Source organism: Mirounga leonina, unplaced genomic scaffold (assembly GCF_011800145.1).
Source record: "Mirounga leonina isolate KUSES-001 unplaced genomic scaffold, KU_Mleo_1.0 Mir_93, whole genome shotgun sequence".
Lineage (NCBI taxonomy): Eukaryota > Metazoa > Chordata > Mammalia > Carnivora > Phocidae > Mirounga > Mirounga leonina.
Window position 1 is genome coordinate 14,373,474 of NW_023270854.1, and position 22,282 is coordinate 14,395,755.

The 22,282-nt window shown below is 37.7% G+C and overlaps 1 protein-coding gene across 1 annotated transcript in view; it reads right to left on the minus strand.

Annotated features, from left to right (window-relative positions):
* CDH20 (cadherin 20) overlaps positions 1–22,282 on the minus strand; it is a 97,864-nt gene that overhangs the window by 15,654 nt on the left and 59,928 nt on the right. Inside the window, exons 8-10 of the mRNA XM_034995865.1 lie at positions 14,679–14,932; positions 8,457–8,593; positions 5,605–5,726 (exon numbers count right to left, since the gene is read on the minus strand). Of these exons, the coding sequence (XP_034851756.1) occupies positions 5,605–5,726; positions 8,457–8,593; positions 14,679–14,932 (513 nt within the window). The remainder of the gene's footprint in view (positions 1–5,604; positions 5,727–8,456; positions 8,594–14,678; positions 14,933–22,282) is intronic.

Genomic DNA, 22,282 nt, shown 5'->3' on the forward strand with positions numbered 1-22,282 from the left:
ATACTGGGTCACAAATCAGGTCTCAACTGATACCAAAAGATTGAGATTATTCCCTGCATATTCTCAGACCACAATGCTCTAAAACTGGAACTCAATCACAAGAAAAAATTTGGCAGAAATTCAAACACTTGGAAGCTAAAGACCACTCTGCTCAAGAATGTTTGGGTCAACCAAGAAATCAAAGAAGAACTTAAACAATTCATGGAAATCAATGAGAACGAAAACACATCGGTCCAAAACCTATGGGATACTGCAAAGGCGGTCCTAAGGTGGAAATACATAGCCATCCAAGCCTCACTCAAAAAATAGAAAAATCCCGAATTCACCAACTAACTCTACACCTTAATGAACTAGAGAAAAAGCAACAAACGACGCCTAAGCCACGCCTTAGAAGAGAAATAATTAAAAGTAGAGTAGAAATCAATGAATTAGAAACCAGAAACACAGTAGATCAGATCAACGAAACTAGAAGTTGGTTCTTTGAAAGAATTAATAAGATTGATAAACCACTGGCCAGACTTATCCAAAAGAAGAGAGAAAGGACCCAAATTAATAAAATTATGAATGAAAGGGGAGAGATCACGACTAACACCAAGGAAATAGAAACAATTATTAGAAATTATTATCAACAACTATATGCCAATAAACTGAGCAATCTGGATGAAATGGAGGCCCTCCTGGAAACCTATAAGCTGCCAAGACTGAAACAGGAAGAAATTGACAACCTGAATAGGCCAATAACCAGTAACGAGATTGAAGCAGTGATCAAAAACCTCCCAAAAAACAAGAGTCCAGGGCCTGATGGATTCCCTGGGGAATTCTACCAAACATTCAAAGAAGAAATAATACCTATTCTACTGAAGCTGTTTCAAAAAATAGAAACAGAAGGAAAACTTCCAAACTCATTCTATGAGGCCAGCATTACCTTAATCCCCAAACCAGGCAAAGACCCCATCAAAAAGGAGAATTTCAGACCGATATCCCTGATGAATATGGAGTCCAAAATCCTCAACAAAATCCTAGCTAATAGGATCCAACAATACATTAAAAGGATCACCCACCACGACCAAGTGGGATTTATCCCCGGGATGCAAGGGTGGTTCAACACTCACAAATCAATCAATGTGATAGAACACATTAATAAGAGGAGGGAGAAGAGCCATATGGTCCTCTCAATTGATGCAGAAAAAGCATTTGACAAAATACAACATCCTTTCCTGATTAAAACTCTCCAGAGTATAGGGATAGAGGGAACGTTCCTCAATTTCATAAAATCCATCTATGAAAAACCCACAGCGAATATCATCCTCAATGGGGAAAATCTGAGAGCCTTTCCCTTAAGATCAGGAACATGTCAAGGGTGCCCACTCTCACCACTGTTGTTCAACATAGTACTAGAAGTCCTAGCAACAGCAATCAGACAACAAAAAGAAATAAAAGGTATTCAAATTGGCAAAGAAGAAGTCAAACTCTCTCTTTTTGCAGACGACATGATACTTTATGTGGAAAACCCAAAAGACTCCACCCCCAAATTACTAGAACTCATCCAGCAATTCAGTAATGTGGCAGGATACAAAATCAATGCACAGAAATCAGTTGCTTTCTTATACACTAACAACGCAACTGTAGAAAGAGAAATTAAAGAAACGATTCCATTTACAATAGCACCAAAAACCATAAGATACCTCAGAATAAACCTAACCAAAGAGGTAAAGGATCTATACTCTAGGAACTACAAAACACTCATGAAAGAAATTGAAGACACAAAAAAATGGAAAAATCTTCCATGCTTATGGATCGGAAGAATAAACATTGTTAAAATGACTATGCTACCCAGAGCAATCTATACCTTCAATGCCATCCCGATCAAAATTCCAATGACATTTTTCAAAGTGCTGGAACAAACAATCCTAAAATTTGTATGGAATCAGAAAAGGCCCCGAATCGCCAAGGAGATGTTGAAAAAGAAAAACAAAGCTGGGGGCATTACATTGCCCAATTTCAAGCTATATTACAAATCAGTGATCACCAAGACAGCATGGTACTGGCACAAAAACAGACATACAGACCAATGGAACAGAATAGAGAACCCAGATATGGACCCTCAACTCTATGGTCGAATAATCTTTGACAAAGCAGGAAAAACATGCAATGGAAAAAAGACAGTCTCTTCAATAAATGGTGCTGGGAAAATTGGACAGCCTCATGCAGAAGAATGAAACTCGACCATTCTCTAACACCACTCACAAAGATAAACTCAAAGTGGATGAAAGACCTCAATGTGAGACAGGAATCCATCAAAATCCTAGAGGAGAACATAGGCAGTAACCTCTTTGACATCGGCGACAGCACCTTCTTTCAAGATACATCTCCAAAAGCTAGTGAAACAAAAGCAAAAATGAACTTTTGGGACTTCATCAAGATAAAAAGCTGCACAGCAAAGGAAACAGTCAAAACAAAGAGGCAACCCACAGAATGGGAGAAGATATTTGCAAATGACATTACAGATAAAGGGCTGGTATCCAAAATCTATAAAGAACTTCTCAAACTCAACACCCAAAAAACAAATAATCAAGTCAAAAAGTGGGCAGAAGAGATGAACAGACACTTCTCTGAAGAAGACATACAAATGGCTAACAGACACATGAAAAAATGTTCATCATCATTAGCCATCAGGGAAATCCAAATCAAAACCACACTGAGATACCACCTTACACCAGTTAGAATGGCCAAAATGGACAGGGAAAGAAACAACAAATGTTGAAGAGGTTGCGGAGAAAGGGGAACCCTCTTACACTGTTGGTGGGAATGCAAGTTGGTACAGCCACTTTGGAAAACAGTGTGGAGGTTCCTCAAAAATTTAAAAATAGAGCTACCTATGACCCAGCAATTGCACTCCTGGGTATTTATCCCAAAGACACAGATGTAGTGAAAAGAAGGGCCATATGCACCCCGATGTTCATAGCAGCAATGTCCGCAATAGCCAAACTGTGGAAAGAGCCCAGATGCCCTTCAACAGATGAATGGATAAAGAAGATGTGGTCCATATATACAATGGAATATTACTCAGCCATCAGAAAAGATGAATACCCAGCTTTTACATCAACATGGATGGGACTGGAGGAGATTATGCTAAGCGAAATAAATCAAGCAGAGAAAGTCAATTATCATATGGTTTCACTTATTTGTGGAACATAAGGAATAGCATGGAGGACATTAGGAGAAGGAAGGGAAAAATGGGGGGGGGAATTGGAGGGAGAGATCAACCATGAGAGACTATGGACCTGAGAAACAAACAGGGTTCTAGAGGGGAGGGGGGAGGGGGGATTGGTTAGCCCGGTGATGGGCATTAAGGAGGGCACGTAGTGCATGGAGCACACTGGGTGTTATACGAAAACAATGGATCGTGGATCAGTACATCAAAAACTAATGATGTTTTGTATGGTGACTAACATAATATAATAAAATTAAAACCTAAAAAAAAAAAAAAAGAAAAAAACCAAAAAGAAATGTAGAAATGGGAGATGTGTGTGTGTGCTCCCAAAACAAGAGAGGTATTTAGGGGTGACTGGGTGGCTCAGTTGGTTGAGTGTCTGATTCTTGGTTTTGGCTCAGGTCGTGATCTTCGGGTCATGAGATTGAGCGCTGCATTAGGCTCTGTGCTCAGTGGGGGGTCGCCTTGAGAATTCTCTCTCACCTTTACCCCCTCCTCCCACTCGCATGCGCTGGCTGCACTCTCTTTCTAAATAATAAATAAATACTTAAAAAAACCCACACCCAAACCCAAGATTGGTAGTTAAAGAGCTCTTCACCTGTCAGAATGCAACTTCTACTCTGAGAACCTTTAAGAAAGTAAGTGCTTCATTTTCTGGGGGAGAGGAGCTTTAATTAATGTGCTGCTTATCACCTTCTTTATAATGTAGATTGATAATTATTAGCTTCACTATATATATTATAATAAGATCTTATAAAACAAAATATTGTTATACTTTATGTAATATATATGCAATTGTTATAATATAAAACAAAAATTATTAAAATAAAGGTCCAAACCCCCTCACTCAAAACTCAACTACCATAGCACAATAACTATTGCTGTTTTTGCATCCTATCCCCTATATGTCTTAGTTCACATGTAGGCATAATTTTATGTAACTGCAAGCATGTACATGTAATTTTTATATCTTCTTTCTTTACATATAATAACACAGATCATTTCTTACACCATAAAGTCAGCATTGTAACTTTTATTAGCTGCATGTTTCAGGTCTTCCTAGAAATTCAATAGATGTGGAAGTAGAATTATTCCAGACTTGTTGAAAAATTTTAGGAATGCTATAGCCCATTGCACTGAGTTTCAAAAATCCATGGATGAGAGGATTTAGATGAGAATCATTATAGGACATTTTTTTCCCCCTGTGGCAGATGTGAATCACTTTTTCTTTTGACTGAGTTATAAAGGTGAAGATGTGTTGACTTAAATTTTGGTGAATACAGGATGCTAATATAAGTTTTGATTGTATAAACTAGTCTCTGTGCAGCAAGATGCCATGTTCCAGGTGAGTAAGAGAAGTGAAAGCAAAATCTGCCTGCATTACCAAAGCATGAATCATTGCCTTATAGATATGCACTTCACAGACTCATAACTTTCATATTAAAACTATCCTGACCCATTTGCCTTACCACCAGAATCCACAGGACCACAGAATATACTTTGGGGGAAGAAATTAGGACTGTTAGGGGATCTGTTGGGTCACAGGCAGAGAAGAAAGCATCTTACAAAAGCAGGAGCAGAAACAGGACATGGCGTATGCTCTGAGGTATGGAAGGGTGGGTACAGGGTGGGCAGCAGCCCAAAGCATGCATGAATACATGGCCACTCCAAGCAGAGTTCTGGATGTTTCTCAGTTATACCACTTGGAATTTGATCAGCCAAATTATTCATTTACATTTAAAAGTATACTTTAAAAAATACACAAATATGTCTTTGCAGATTATAGAACTGTGGTTATTTCAAATTAGTAGAAATTTGTGTCTTCAGATTACTTTCTTCTCAAAATTGACCTGACAGGAGCAACATTATGAAAATGGTGTTTTAATTGAGGGAGGAGATAGTAGGTATTCTAGGTTAACAAAGCATTCTGAGAATAGGGCAGGTAGTCCCTGAACAAGGTACCTGTTGTCAGAAGTTAAGAAAGGGAGGTGGGAAGATACAAAAAAATAAAGCTTCCCTACTGCAAGTATTTTCAGGTATTAGTGCTAAAAAAGAGTTTTCTGATCTTCATGGTCCCTCGCTCCTCAGACCCAGAGCACATAAGACTGCAGTGGTACTCTATAGACAGTTTAGTTACAAGATGGGTGGATAACTTCATGTCAGCCTGTGAAGCAAGCTACCATCAAAGCATTGTTGAGATCATAAAATGTTATGGGGACTCAACATGCTTGTCCTAACAAACTGTTACAACATGATGCACGGAAGTCGGGGACCCTTTCGTGAGCTGTTAGTTTCTGTAGTCTAAATTTCTTTGATGGCAAATTTGGTTATCTGTAGCAGTCATTTATGTTGGAGGTGAACCAACGTGCACATTTCACAGACTGCCTTACCTGCCCTGCTTTGGCATTTTCACACACAAAAGCTTCATAGAATCTGGGGAATTCTGGAGCATTGTCATTCACATCTAAGACTTTGATTGTGACGGAAACACTTCCAACCTGGGAAGGATTGTCTAAAGAGAAGACAGAGAAAACCAAAAGGTGAGGGTTCAGTAGTACAAGAAAGCAGCTCTTTGCTGGAAAAGGTATTTACCTTGTCAGTTTGGTTTTTTAAAGGAATGGATAAAGAACTTGGAAATGGCGAGAGAAACATAGGATGCGTGTGCTGCCCAGTAAGAGTGCGGTCAGCACACAAGATGCGTGGGCGGACTGCGGTGTGTGTCTGAGGGAGTGTGATGTCAGGAGGATGAAGAGAAGAGTAGGACTCTGAGGCGGGTGGGGGGGCAGGTATCATACAATGCAGCTTAAAAAGGTTTGAATCTCTCACTTGGCTCACGCTTCAGTTTCTGAAATTAAAGACAGGTCAGTTCCGTATTCTGGGCTTGAAAACAGCCCATTTCGGACTGGATGCCTACTGCGTGGCATTGCTTGGCTTTATTCTTGTGGAATAATCAGTTCTTTGAATTATATTTCAGAAGGTTTCAAGTTATTCCTGGGAATACAGATAACACTGCACATTTATTTCTGCTTAGGGACTAAGGGGTTATTATAGGATCAAACACACACCAAATCTATATCTTTGGCTGAGGCAGGAGAAGTTATTCATAGTCACTCATGGGGAAATGTGTCTTTTGGTCTGTCTTTTGCTTGGCATTGCCACACAAGGACAATTTCACAGCCGCAGGATTGCCCCTCCTGTCCTTTTTTGTTTTGGCCACATCCGAAGAAGATAAAATAGAAATTAACAGATTATTCTTAGTAAATAACTTTATAAAATCTCAGAATGTCTTATTCTTCTGATTTATTTTTTCTTTTCTTTCCCCAAAATATCTATGCTCTCCTATGTTATCCACTTAAATATTTCTGTTGCCTGGTTATCAAAAGTACTGACCTATTTAAATTTTTTTTTTCCATTATAACCGTGGTACTAGTTTATGGAAGGAATAATGAAAATCCCCCAGATTTTCAGGTACATATGATCTCTAATCCTACCCCAGAGATATCCATTATATAATATATGTAATATTACATGTGTCCAAAAATATGGAGAGACACACACACATACACTGCAATTAAGCAAAATTAAAAAGTTGGATTTAAAACTTTTAGGGCAATATTGTCCTGTGTCATTGAAATATACTTGAAAACATGTATATTAATATCTGTTTGATAGTCTCATTTTATTGTACGGTTGTACCACAGTTTACTTAGACCCCTATTACTAGACTTTTAGGTAATTCCCATTTTTTCCCCTATGTTAAAATAACACTGCAGGAGACATTTTGGTACATGGGTCTTTGTTGGTATCTGTGATTACTTCCTTAAGATAGTTATTAGAAGTAGAACTCTTGGGAAAAAGACTATGAATATTTTGGAGAATCTTAATACAAAAGCTTAATTGCCTAATTGCCCCCCTCTCCCTGAATGATTGTACATAGTTCTGCCAGTACATTAGGGTCTGCATTTCCCTGAAACTTTACCATCCCTAAGTGTTATGAAAAAAAAAATTGAATGTAGTAGTAAATAATCTAATTTTTGTAAAGTTTGTAATAAATATGGTAATCTAGTTTTTAGTAGTTTTTCATTCTATTTTTATGTTCATAAATCTGCTTTTTAGTGTTAGATGTCTCAAAATTTTGTATCCATGTTTCTGTGTATGTATGTGTGTGGTAGGGGTGATATGTTGTAAATGTTTTCTTTCATCCAGTAATAATATCTTATACTAGAGGGGTTCAGGACAGCTCCCCCACCCCCAGGTACCACTTTGGCATGTGGATTATTCTGAGCTGAAGGCACTTGAGGCCCTGAGGGTTCAAGAGAAACTTTTGTCACTCCCTTAACCCACAGAGAAAAATCTAAATTGAGTTTTTTTCCCCCAGAATAAGGGTTATTAACAGATAAATTTTATCTGAGTGACCCATCTGTACAGTAGGGCAAACTTCTGATTACCAAATATCTGCTCTTATCGTCCTATAAAATGCATTCCTTTCCTTTGGAATCCCAAACTCCTACCCCCTTCTTCATAGTTCACAATGACATATATACCTCATTTTGTCTGTCTTTGTAATTTTTATGTCTGTGTGCATTCCTCATATGTATGCATGTTAAATTTGATTTTCTTTTGTTAATCTGTCTCATGTCAGTTTGATTCTTAGTCCAGCTAGAAGGACCCTTGAAGGGGACAGGAATTCTTGGCTCCCTGACAATACTATTTGTGCATTCCCAAGCTTATTAAAGATTGAAAACCTCGGGGCGCCTGGGTGGCTCAGTTGGTTAAGCGACTGCCTTCGGCTTAGGTCATGATCCTGGAGTCCCGGGATTGAGTCCCGCATCGGGCTCCCTGCTCGGCGGGGAGTCTGCTTCTCCCTCTGACCCTCTCATGCTCTCTCTATCTCATTCTCTCTCTCAAATAAATAAATGAAATCTTAAAAAAAAAAAAGATTGAAAACCTCTTAGATTTCTCAGGAATTGTCCCTTTCCTCAGATAAAAGTCTAGCTCCTTGATTTAAGGGTGCTATTTTTGGTACTGCTTTTGCATAGTGTTTTTTTTTTTTTTTTTTTTTTAATCTCTAGCACAGAACTAGGTATATAGGAGATAGTAAGTATTTGAACTGAATGCATTCACTCACTTGCATAAACCATAATTTCTTCCTGTAAAGAATATAACAAGCTCTAGAAGCTTTCACATTCTACAATGCTTATATTTTGTCATGTTATGGAGACCAGTTTATTGTGTTACTTACTCATTTCCATAGCAAGGACAGTGATATTATGCCAAGAAAACTCCTCCCGATCAAGGGGTCTTGCAGTCATTAGGGCACCTGTTGTAATGTCAACATAGAAAAATCTTCCAGGGTCACTGCTTCTGTCAATGGAATATCTGCAAAAACACAGATTAAATACACTGTTTTATTTGAATAAATATACTATAGCATATTACTTGAGAGAACTGAGTGCATACTATGTGAAATATGGCTCAACCAGTTCTGAGTTGTAGACACTTGGAAGACCGCATTTGCTGTTTTATCATGTCCAGAAACAGTCCCCCATCAAAACCCCCTTAAAAACATAACCAACGACAAACTATTACTGCTTGAATTTCCACATTCATAAAATGAAATAAAAAAGGGTGTCAAAGCCTTAGGGCAGTTTTAGCCAATTAAAGATCAACTTCAGCTATTTAAAGCTTAATACTGCCTTAAGGCTTTTGGGACATTCTGAGAAGCAACCCCTGCATGTCTTAGTTCAAAACAAATTTTATTCACATAAGTTTTGAAATGCTAGATTGGAACTGGAAAAGGTATAGTTCAGTAGTTCCAATCCCTGTAATTAGTATCACCTATTGAGAAGGAAAGATTTCCATGAGGTCCTTTATAAACATGCTAATGACTGACCTGCTGGCAAACACAGTAGTAAGTCCTTATCTATGGAATATTTTCAGCAGGATGAACCAGGTTTGACTACATTGCTTAATGTAAATAAACCTGGAATTTATGAATTTATGGGGCACAGCTTGCTGGAAAATATCATGTGAGCTATGTAATTAATGGGGTATAAAAAGCAGATGTTCCATAACCAAAATGGCTTCTTTTTTGTTCGGACAGTGCACTTCATTGCTTGTATCTTTCATGTTCGGTATGGACCAGCATGCATCCTTACACAGGAAAAGAAGGATATTTACCTCACGGTTTCAGACCTCTCCGAGGACAGACTGCTTGCCTCATATTTTGCTTTTGTCTCTATCCTTCGAGTCATTATTTATTTTGGGTACTAGGTAAGAGCCACAGTTCCTGTTGAACCTGATTTGGCAATCTGACTCTCTGTGTTCTCTCACCTGGTCCCCATTTTGGGAGATTAAGTAAGTGTGGAGGGAGATTCAGGCATCTGTATATTTAAAATCTTCCATGATATATAGCCATGATTGAGAATCACTCTTTTTTTTTTTTTTTTTTAAAGATTTTATTTGTCAGAGAGAGCATGAGCACACACACAAGCAGGGAGCAGAGGCAGAGGGAGAAGCAGGCTCCCCGCTGAGCAGGGAGCCCGATGCGGGGCTCGATCCCAGGACCCTGGGATCATGACCTGAGCCGAAGGCAGATGCTTAACTGACTGAGCCACCCATGTGTCCCTTGAGAACCACTCTTGAGAATCTGTGTAGTCCTTGGTAATAGCCAGTAATTATAATAGGTGCCACTTATGGAATACCAGATATTTTATAGCTTCTTTTTAAATTTTTATAAAAATTCTAGAAGGTAGGTGTTACCTCAGTTAGCAGAAAAGAAAACTAAGAGAAGTTACTTTCATACAGTTAAACAGCTAATAATTTGCAGAGGTAATATAAAACTACTGTTCAAAATTCTATTTAAAGTTGCCAGTGATTGCAACCATGTCTTAAAGTTGTTGAAACTAGGAAACTGCCATTTTGATGGGAGTAAGAAGTTTCTTTAGTGCATTATTTTTCAAAATGCAGGTTAGTGAAATCAATAGGCTGGTTATGACTAGTGTTGAAAGAAAATGAAATAGAACATATGCATGCCAGACTGTCACATGCAATAAGGGTAAATATTGATGGTACAACTTTTGTTTCAAATAGGTACAGGTGTGTAGGTATATATACATCCATCCATCCATCCACACACACACACATAGTATATGCATGTATATGTATTATCGGGTAAAATATTTGTTCCAGATAGGTATTTTTTTCCTGTAGGGATTCTAGTTGGCTGTTCAGAGAGGAATTAAAGGAAAAAGTGATCACTAAGGGCTGGAGAAATGGAATCATTTCAGTTATAATTCTCCAAGAGTTGTGAAATTTAAGGAAGTACATTAATGCTTTTCTCTGTGACCCTATTTAATGAATACTTACTGTAGCCAGGCACTGCTTCCTACACCTTACATATATTGGTTCATACATTCCTTACAGTATCCCTAGGAGGGTAGGTACTGTTATCTTGGTTTTACAGGTGAGGACACTGAGGCCTGGATTGGTTAAGTCACTGTCCCAAGATTGGAATCAAGCCTAAGCAGTTTGGGTTTAGGTTCCTGCTCCTAACTGCCACTCCGTGCTGCCTTATTGCGCATGGAATGTATGCAACTGTTTAAGGAAACAAAGCCTTATCTCTTCTTGAAATAGACGAAGCCATGATGGCAAACCATTGACTTCTTAGTAAAGAACAAACACATGCCTACAAAGTTCATTTAAAATTAATTGGAGCATTTTTTTAATAGGTATAATTAGCGATTTAGTTTTGAAGTTCACTGGCTATTTTAAGAGTTGAATTTGTCTTTGGGAAAAAATGCAGTCTTTTCTTTCAGCCAGCCATTCAGCGCATGGAGCCATAACCCCGATGGCAGCTCTCCAAGCTGTAGGCATAGTGCCGAGGGGAGAGGCAGCCCGCAGCCTCTATGATGAACCAGCTTTTCACACTCAGACCTACCGCGCCATAGCAAATGTCGCAGATGCGAGATGGGAGATGGGGTGATAGAAATAGGCAGAGCCCATGACGGTACTGCCTGGTGCCACAGCGAGAGGAAACTCTGCAAGCTTGCCTCCAAGCAACCGTCCTCAGCAAGTGGAATCCCCTTCTGATTTCCCAAATCAGAAGTTCCTGAATTGAGGCAGTCACGGCATTCACTACTCTGAATGAGACACGGGGCCAGTTTTCAGGAGGCAGGAGAACAAATTAAAGGTGTAGATACAGATGGAAATTTAGGAAATTGGGACACACTAGTGAATTATGTAGGTGGTTTTCCTTTCTCTAACCATAATATTCTCACCTATTATGGGAAGAATAGGCATGATATGCACATACAAAACTGCCTTCAGGGAACGATAGCTAGTGTTTGTTGGGCTCCCTGCTTACTTGCTTGGCTGAGGACATACTCTGAATTTGGGAGCGATTTGAAGGTAGGGCGTCATGGGCAGGCTTGCTAAATCCACACACATACACTCTAGGAAGGCACAGGAAAGCAGGCTGTTTCCATACCAGCAGAAGCCTATTTCATTTGCCAAATGGTTTAGTTTCCTGCTTGCCAGAAGTGCCTTGGGCATTTATTAAAAATTTAGGAGATCCTAAATTGTTTAGGAGATACTACACATCGTATTTTTCATGTATATGTAACTAAATCTGGAGATTTAGTTTTGGGATTTACTAGTAAATCATGACCAGCTTATATGCCTGAACATGCCATAAAGTTTCTAGAAAGGAGATGATGAAAGTCCTTATAATCTTTTTAAAAAGTTAAATGGCCTTTTATCCATAACATCTTAACTTCAGGTGATATATTGATTTTGGGGCAATTTAATATGTGTGTTTTTTTTTTTTAGGAATATAAATCTCATTTATTTCTAATAAAAATGCAGAAGATGAATTAGATAGGCAAGCAGCATGTAACTTGCAGATTATTTTAAAAGAAAATAACTTTTATAGGAAAAATAAGGATAAAATGAGCAATTTGGGGAAAGATAACATAGGACAGTAATTTCCAAATGGGTTTATTAAATGATAGCCAAGGATTTGCCCTTTATGTGCTTTTCCCTGTGAGAATCCAGGACTCCTGATGTTCTACTTGAGTCTAGGGACCATTCTTCATTCCTGTCAGACAGTACAAAGAGTCAGGAACCCTCTATCTTGGCAATATGAATTCTCCTTTGCAACCAAAAGGCAGAGGGAGAATTGTCCCCAGGTCTGATAAGTGGAATTCTTTGCCCCCTCTGTCTGAATGCTTATCTTGTTATCTCCAGGCCTGTGGCTGTCACCCTGTTCTTGCCAGTTTCTCTCTCAGGACCTAGAGTTCTGCCCCAGGATAAGCAAGGGGACCTTGCTCCCTGCCTCTGGACTGTTCACTGGTGGATTCCTCCTGACTGGGGTCTATTGGAATAGAAAGCCTCTCTATTGTGTACCTCCCTGATGCTGGCAACTGATGATTTTCAAAGGCCAGGCATCTGAAGCAGCATTTTCTGTTAGCCAGACAGGATTCTTTAATTTTGTGTACCTCATTTTGCTCCATGGCAAGAGTGGATGTGGGCCTGTTGGTGTTTTGCTTTCATTTCGGCATCTGTTTTGAGATAATTAATGACTTTAGTCTTGAATACTGCACATACACTCTAGGAGCGTGTGTGTGTGTGTGTGTGTGTGTGTTTTCTGACTGCAGTCTCTTTTGCTTGTCATTTAGCAGTGTGACTCCTAACAACTGTATTTCCAGTGCTTACCATGTGGAAGTCCAGATTCAGAATCGGGAAAGAAGATGTAGAAGTATCCACTGGATATTTGATTGACTATTTTAGAAATGGTCTCTAATTTTTTCAGGCTTATGCCTGTTTTATTTCTCTCCCTCCATAAAATTTTCCCCACAGTATCTTTTCCAACATGAATAGATTAGCTAATTGATCAGAAGATACATATATTTTTTTCTTGGCTTCTGAAAATATGAATTTATAGAATCTGTTTCATTTATCTTATGGTTGTTCTGGGGATAATATGGTTTCACTTCTTCCCTCCTATTATACATTTGAAAAGCTTAAGGTTGAAATATCATTTCTATAAAGTTGGTATAATTCATACTAGAAAGATTAGTTGACTTCTAAAAATCAAATATCAGAATTCAAACACAATCATTTTAGCCATTTTAATGCCTTCAAATGTGAAATGTTTACTAGTTGGTTAGATGAAGCAGATTCCCCCAGTATAGTTATTCTCAGGAGAGAAGCATCCTTGTTAAACTGAAAAAGCACATTTTCATTAAATGCAAACACTAGGTGAGGGAAGTACCAGTTGATGGGAAAGGCATTTGATAAATTGGGGTGCATTTAAAATGTGTTATATGCACTAAAGCCCCAGATCCATTTTGCCATGTGACTTTCAACAATGAATGTGACAGATGGCCTCAAACAGCCTTGGAATCCTGATGTTTTGTGTCAAGCTTCAGAGGCTTGGCAGTTGCTCTAGAAGGTTGAGGTGTCAACCTGTCCACCAGCTGTTTGCTCTTTGGTTCTAGAGTTGAGGGGAGGAAATGGCCATGGCTATAAGAGCAGCTCTCCTCCCTGCCTTGATGGGGAAGCATCTTGATTGGAATCTTTAAGTTCAAAACACACTTTGGAAAGACTCATATGTAGGCTTGAAATAGAAAGCCCTATCAGGCCATTCTACATGGCATCGAAGCCATTGACAGCAGGAGTAGTTACCATGTTCTTTTGTAGTATATGGAAATATATATAGTAGAAAAATCAAAGGTTCATAAAAATTGAAAGAATGTGCATTGATCACTTTTGTATTCATCACTGAGATTTGACTTTTTTTTTTTTTTTTTTAAGTAGGCTTCATGCCCAGCATGGAACCCACTGTGGGTCTTGAACTCACAATGCTGAGATCAAGACCTGAGCTGAGACCAAAAGTCGGATGCTTAACTGACTGAGCTACCCAGGTGCCCCAAGATTTGACAGTTTTTAATTTTTTGGTGTCATGTGTCTATGCTTTATCTGAATTGGTAGTTGTCAACTGGGGATGATTTTGATCCCCCCATCCCTTCCTCCTCCTGAGACATTTGGCAATATGTGGGACACTTGAAGTTGTTAGAACTCAGGGTGCTACTGACATTTAGTGGGTTGAGGCCAGAGATGCTGTTAAACATTGTACAATGCACAGGACAGCCTGTCACAATAAAGAATCCATCCCCAAAATGTCAATAGGGCTATGATTGAAAACTAAGGTAGGGGTGTGTGTGTGTATGTGTGCGCATATGCGCATGTGTGTGTTTTTTCGCTAAACAAATTGACAGTGAGTTGCAGACATAATGATAACTTTACTTCTAAATAACGTGAAAAGGCCATCTTATTTAAACAAGAAGAACTGAAGAGGAGAGTCTTCAGAGAGGGAAGAAACAAAGGGAAAAAGTGCTAGAAAATTAGATACCAGGGAAGGGAAGATTCTAAGGTATAAGAAAGGTGAAATCTGTGGAAAAACCTGATTGAGTTGTTGGTCACATCTGGGTCCTTGGCAGAAATGATCTGTATGGTTGTTCCAATCGCCACATCCTCAGGAACCTCCACAAAATAAAAGCCCGGCTCAAATATGGGGGGCTCATCCACATCTTCCACACTGATGTGCACTGTTGTTGTGTCCTGAAATGGGCCTAGGTTCAGAAAACGCATCTCTAGGTGAGGATTGGCTCCTTCCACTTTTAAGGTGTAACTTTTCTTGCTTTCAAAACTCAGGGGCTGAAAAGTAATGACAGGAAAATTGATTAGCAATGAGCGTATATGTCAAGGTTTTAAAGGATTGCCAATATTGATGGCTAGGGGGTACACTTCCAACTTCATTAAAATGGTGGAAAAGAGGCAAAGGGAAAAGCAAGGAGAATTTTTCCTTTGTTTGTAGTTCTTGGTCTTAAGGTCATTTTCAACAAATGGGGTAAAGAAAGTAAGGAAGATCTAGACACTTCAGAGAGGGTGAAGGCAGCCAGTGTACTGATCAGGAAATCCACTGTTACTCTGGGCAGGCTGTACTTTAACCTGCCTACTCTTCAATCACCCTGGTCCCCTTATCTTTAAAGCTGCTTGTTTATCTGAAAAAATGTCATGAGAACTAGGCGTTTCAGAATATCCATATAACTGAGGCCTTGTCTTTTCCATTTTCTTCTTTTAAAAAAATTTTTTTAGATTTTGTTTATTCATTTGAGGGAGAGAGAGAGAGACAGAGAAGCAGGGGGAGAGGCAGAAGCCGACTCCCCACTGAGCTGGGATCCGACATGGGCCTCGATCCCAGGACCTGGAAATCATGACCTAAGCCGAAGGCAGATGCTTAACCATCTGAGCCACCTAGGCACCCCCACAAAAATTCTTCAGTACAAAGGCAATAGTCATTTTTTTTTCCAAGAAACTACCATAAGCACCTTACAAGGGTTCTCAGAGTACTGTGTCAGATCAATGTTTGTGTATTAAGTTTACCATAGATGCTGTCCTTTAAAAATCTCTTTTAAAGACCTAATCCAATGCCTCATTTTGTAGTTGAAGAGACTGAGACAGAAGGCTTGGAATACTGGGTGAAGCAGACATGGTTACATAGTGTTAAAGTAGAAATGCTCATCTAGATTTTTAAATTCTTCATTCAGAGGTCATCTACAAATCTTTTAACTTTTTCTAGTAAAATTCCGTGTCATACATAAAATTTTGTGGTTGCTCCTTTTTTTTTTAAATCTATTCCTACCTTAAAAATGTTTTATGCCAAAATAAATACAACATTTTAGGGTAGAAAGTGAACTTGAATGTATCTCTTAAGAACAATCCATTTATTTTTTTAAGCTGACAAAATGTCTAAGTGTTTTGAGCAACAGTTACCTCAGAACATCATCAATAATAAAAAATCATGGAAAGTTAGTCCTTTAAGATAATTATAGTGGATAGCAAAGCAGTTATTGAAGCTTAACAGTCACATATCTACTTGGTAGTGAACTAAATATTCACTGTTGCTTTTTTTCATAAAATAAGCTGAATGTCAGCACATTTTATGTTAGAAAGAGGCATGTTTCCATTTAATAAACTGCTTTGCTTTTGAGAAAAACAGCAGTAGAAGTTGCTTTAACTAAATTAGGTATTTTCAAATCTAACAAAGTGTTTTGTGTTGTTGCTGTTTGGTTATTACTTGTTTTGCATGGTTAGACCCTACATTGTATTCCTTGTTTTGTGGAGTCAGCCATTCCCATTTAAACTAAGCAGCCATTTTACCAGCTTGACTGTCTCCCTAGTTTTTAGTCAAAAGGCAAGGTTTTAGGGACGCCTAGCTGGCTCAGACGGTAGAGCATGTGACTCTTAGTCTCAGGATTCTGAGTTTGAGCCCCACATTGGGTGTAGAGATTACTTACAAAAATAAATTAAAAAATAATTTTAAAAAGCAATTTTTATTAACAGGGAAGTCTGCCACTCAAATTATGATACTCTTGAAGGAATAGTTTTACCAATTTATTTTATTTATACTTACTCTCTAAATCTAGACATCCACTGTGTCCTGGTAAATTACATAATGTTTTCTTGAAATTTTTCCTTAAATATGGGTAACCCAAAGTGGGCACTGTTGTTTATGTTAGGTTTGAGCTAGGTAAAGTTTATTTTCCCCTTAATTTTAAGTCTTTTTTCTAATTTGGTGTAAATTTTGTATTTTTTTTTAAAATTAAGGTATAATTTACATTAAAATTCATCTTTTTTAGTATAAAGTTTTGAAAGTTTTGACAGATTATATAGTCATGTTTCCACCATGATAAGATATAGAACAGTTCTATCACTGCCATTACCCCTTGCCCTGTGTCCCTTTGTGGTCAGCCCCTCCCCACGGCAACCACTGATCTATGCTCTGCCCGATTATAAGAATGTCATATAAATGGAACCATTCAGTATATACTTTTACAAATCTGGTTTTTTACTTGGCATGATGCATTTGAAATTCATCCATGTTGCTTTGTGAATGAATAGTTTGTCCTTTTTTATTGCCAAGTACTATTTATTGTATGGGTGTACCACAGTTTATCCACTCTCTACTAGAGATACAGTTGGGTTGTTTCCAGTTTCTGATGGTTATGAATAAAGCTACCATGAACATTTGCATACAGGTTTTTCTGTGACATAGATTTTTATTTAATTTGGATAAAAACCTAGGAATGGGATTGCAGGATTGTATTGTTAAGTATATTTTTAACTTTATAAGAAACTTCCAAACCAATTTTTAAAGTGGTTATACCACTTTGCATTCCCACCGGGAATGTATGAAAGTTCTAGTTGTTTAACATCCTTGTCATTATTTGATTTCATCAGTTTTTCTGATTTTAGCTGTCCTAGTGGGTATGAAGTAGTATCTCATTGTGGTTTTGATTTGCATTTCCCTAATGCCAAATGATGTTTAACATTTTTATGTATCTTCTTGAAGAGTTGGTTACGTGTTCTATATTTGAGTCCTTTATCAGACATGTGTTTGCAAATATTTATTCCCAATCTGTGATTTGTTTTAACAGTGCTTTTGAAGAGAAGAAACTCTTAATTTTGGTGAAATCGTATTTATCACTTTCTTATTGGGATTTTGGTGTCATATCTAAGAAACGGTCACAAAGATTTTCTTTCATGTTTTCTTCTAGAAATTTTATGGTTTTAGTTTATTACATTTAGGTAGGTAGATGATCCATTTTGAACTTATTTTTATAGTGAGGTATGAAGTGGTTTTTTCCACATATGGATATCCAGTTATTCCAACACTATCTGTTGGAGAGACTAAAACGAGTTTTTAATTATTAAAGTTTTTTTAAAAATAAGTTACCTAGTGATGATTACATTAAGATTATTGTCTCTCTCACTTAAATAATTGTATTATTTAAAATTGAAAGAAGACATTGTCCTTAATACTCTAAGCTTTGAGTTGCTCACAAATGAAATACGAGTTTAACTTTTCTCTCAGGAAAAGTTTTTGTACTTATTTTTTAAAATCAAAGAATTATTTCCATAGTCATAATAGTAAATCCAAGAATAGTAATCTCAAAACCTAAGTTCCAAATTCAAGAAATTTCCTAGAGTTAGAGCACATAATAATGAAGAGGCATTATAGCCTTGAAAATTGAGTCACAAAAATTGTGGCACAAAATAGTAATGCAGCTTTTTTAGGCAGGATTATTTATTCCTTCCTCTGTTCCCATAGCGCTTTTGTCATACTTACATTATGGATTTTTTTCATTTTGTTTTACAAATGTTTCTTTGCTTGTTGGTCCCTTTCACAGACTCAAGGGCAAAGGCTATGAATTAGATTTTTATTTCCCAGTGCCTAGCAAGGGTCTAAAACCCAAAAGGCCGCAAAAAAATGTTACATTGAGTAGCGCAAAAAAGCTTTTCAGTGCAAGTATTAACAAGTACTGGTTAGGTGATAATATATACAGATTTTATGTTACAGTATTTCAGTGATTTTAAGGTGTGCATCTTTTCATATTTTGACATTTTGGAAATAGAGTTGCTTCTCCAATTGATGGCATCTTACAATTGCTTTACACCCAATAGGAGACAGGATGCATGCATTTCAGTTGAGTTCTGCACATTGTGGATACTACATGTGTTGAACTTCATTGCCTTCTAAAATGTCTTCAGAAAGATTGTACTGTGATACGACATTGAAACAAGAATTGTTATATGGGCAGAATGGCATGGAAACAACAGCAGGGAGTAAATCTGGTATTAGTGAAGCACTTATGTCTGTGTCAACAAGAGCTTTTTCAAAAACTATAAACTAAGGCAGAAGAAGGCATTGTATCCATTAAATTGCAAGAGGTTTTTTTTTCTTTTTTAAGGTAGTATCTAAAACAGTGATGTAATTTACATTTCATGGGCATCTTAGATTTGATGAACTATAGAAGTGTTGCTCTGTGGACTAAGAGGAAAATGGAGTCAAACCAGTTGCTTTTATTGTATGCTGGGAGATGGAAGACATGCTGAAGACTGGAATATGGCATAACGGCATGCTCATCTAGAATAAAGAGCAATCTGCAAAATATGTATTTCAAGTTATCTTTCAAGCATTTGACTTAAGAGACTGAAAATCAATTGATTGATTACTTAAAAGGCAAAAAGACTCAAGGTACTGGGTAGTAATCAGTGTGGTTTTATGAAGACCCAATTCTATCAATTTAACTTAATTTTTCTTTTTGAAAAAGCATGTGCTTTTTAGACAAATAATAGGGCTTAGGGAAATAAATCAAAAACAGAACTTCTGTTTCAATTTTATACGACATTATTAATGACAAAGTAGAAGATGGGTGTGGATCAGGCATCTGAGTGAATGTTGTTCCAAAAGTACAGACTGAGCAGTCAATAGCCTCTAAAGTATTTATTATATTTGACTTGTCCATCTACCCAACTTATTGACCTCTTTTTTAATTCCATTTTCTGTCACCTCCTAAGTTCAGAAGAGAAATCCAGATGACCTTGCCCAAACTGATGTCTGTTTTGATTAAACAGGGATATAGTTTTAGTAATGACAATGAAAGACAGCGTTGTATCTTATGAGGTTTAATCTTTTCTTCACTTAAGGGAGCTGGAGAAAACAGCATGTTGAATTTCCTTTCAGATACAAAATTATAATGGTTAATATTTTAAAAAAAGGAATGGCTTGTAATAAGGTATAAGCTATATTCTAATAATCTGACATAAATTAATATTATTTAGCATTATCTTGTATATTAAGATACAGAATAACATTTAAAATATATTGAGAATCCCAAAAACTCTTTTTCTGATTGCTTAATTGTTTTAAAGAAAATTTTTGCATTAAAGAATCAGTAATTATCTGAAGCTTTGAGCATTTATCTTGTTTACAGTTAAGGCATACCACATAGTAGGGGAATGTTCTTAATCCTATGTCATATACCAAATTTGTATTATTATTTCTAGTCATCTTTTATACTTCTAACATGTTATTAACTCTAAAGGGATGAGAATAAAATAAAAAACTGTAATATTTAAATTATATTCAGATTTATTTGATGATTGTGAAGTTAATATCAGCATTTTACACTGTTTTGAGGTCATTGGGTGCTGGTTGTAAAGATTTTGGGTTGGTGGAATGCTGAATATATCTGTTCTTTTGCTGTATTTGTATATTGCTTAAGTGAATACAGGACAAATATGTGAACTCTTCCCCTCTAAAGTAGTGTTAATTCAACTCTGTGGAACAGCATATAGTAAAGTTGTTATTAAACACATTAACTTGTGCCCCATTCTAAGTTATGACCGTTGCTTTCATCAAGGTCATTAATGGTCTCCATATTCCTGAAGTCTGCGGTCAGTTTTCAGTGTTCTTACATGAATTTGAGTAGCCTTTGTCTTTCCCTTCTCCTGAAGATGGTTTTTCATGCCTTCCAGAACACCACACTCCCTTGATTTTCTTCCTATTTCCCTGATCTCTCCTTAGTCTCCTTGCTTATCTTTGCTCTTCTCTCTGACCTCTTCATGTTGGGGTGCTGTGGGGCTCATGTCACTAGCATCTCCATCTATGCTCAAGCCCCTGGAATGTCATTTTCTTGTATTTGCTTTACGTACCATTTATATGCTTGTGATCCCCAAATTTGTATTTCTAGCTCAGAACTCTTCTCCAACTCCACACTCCTATAACCAGCAGCTACTACACATCTCTACTTGGGTAACATGTCCAGAACTTAATCCCAATATTTGCCACCACCTGCCACCTTTTTTACCTGCAGACTCCCCCGTCTCAGAGGCAGCTCTGTTCTTGTTGCTCATTTGACTTCTGTCTTTCTTTCATGTCCTCATCCAGTCTGTTAGGAAATCCTCTTGACTCTAGTTTCAAAATTTATCTGGGTTCTGTTTGCTTCTCACTGTCTCCATTCCTACTACCCTAGGCCAGGCTACCATCATCTACCTAGATTATTGCAGTAGTCTCTCAGCTGGTGTGCCTGTTCCCATCCTTGCTCCCCTTTTATGGTCTTTTCTCAACACAGCCGACAGAGTAATTATTTTATAATGAAAGTCCAGTTATGCCATGTATGTTTTATTTTTTATTTATTTTTTAAAGATTTATTTATTTATTTTATGGAGAGAGTGCAAGAGCATGAGTGGGGGGAGGGGCAGAGGGCGAGCGAAAGAAACAGACTCCCTGCTGAGTGTGGAGCCCAGTATGGGGCTTAATCTCACGACCTTGAGATCATGACCTGAGCCCACATCAAGAGCTGGACGCTTAACTGACTGAGCCAGCCAGGTGCCCCACATCATACGTGGTTTAAAGCCCTCCAGTTGTTCCCTGCTTTATTGAGAGGAAGAAGTACTTACAGCAGCCTATAGGGTCCTATGCAGTTTGGCTCCTTTGTTACTTTTCTGACTTTTTTCATCTATTGGTCTTCCCCTCCAACTCAGCCTTATCAAACCCTTTGCTGCTTTTGAAACAAACTAGGCAGAGACCCGTCTCTGGGCCTTGGCACCGGTTGTCCCTTTGCCTGGAACACTTTTCCGCAGTCACCATGCCCATTCCCTTGTCTCCAGGGCTGCATGTGCAGTTCTCACGGAAAGTCATTTGTAAAGCACCTCCTGGGGTTGTGCACTGTCAGCCTGCCCAGCTCTGTGCTGTGACTACCCACGTTAAATCTTTGTATAAATGTCACTTCTTTGTGAAGCCAATCCCAAGCACCCAGTTTAAAATTCGAAGTCATGTTGGCTTTTCTGATATCACTTTTGTTCTGTTTTACTCCTCCCCACCATAGCACTTACCACTTTCTAGTATATTACTTTGTTGGTTTACTTGGTATTTTGATTGTCTTCTTCCCTTTATTAGAATGTAGGCTCCATGAAGGCAGATATTTTTGGTTATTTTATTTACTCTGTATATTAAATGCCTAGAATAATACCTGGCACATAGGGAGAAGCTCAACAAATATTTGTTGAATAAATAATTTAAGATACCTTGGGTTTTTAGATGTATTTAAAATGGAGGAGAAAGAAGATTAAATCAATGAGTTTTTAAATTTCATCACATATATTTACTAGGATATTAAAACTTCAATTTTTTAAGGTTTTATCTTCCACCCCAATATA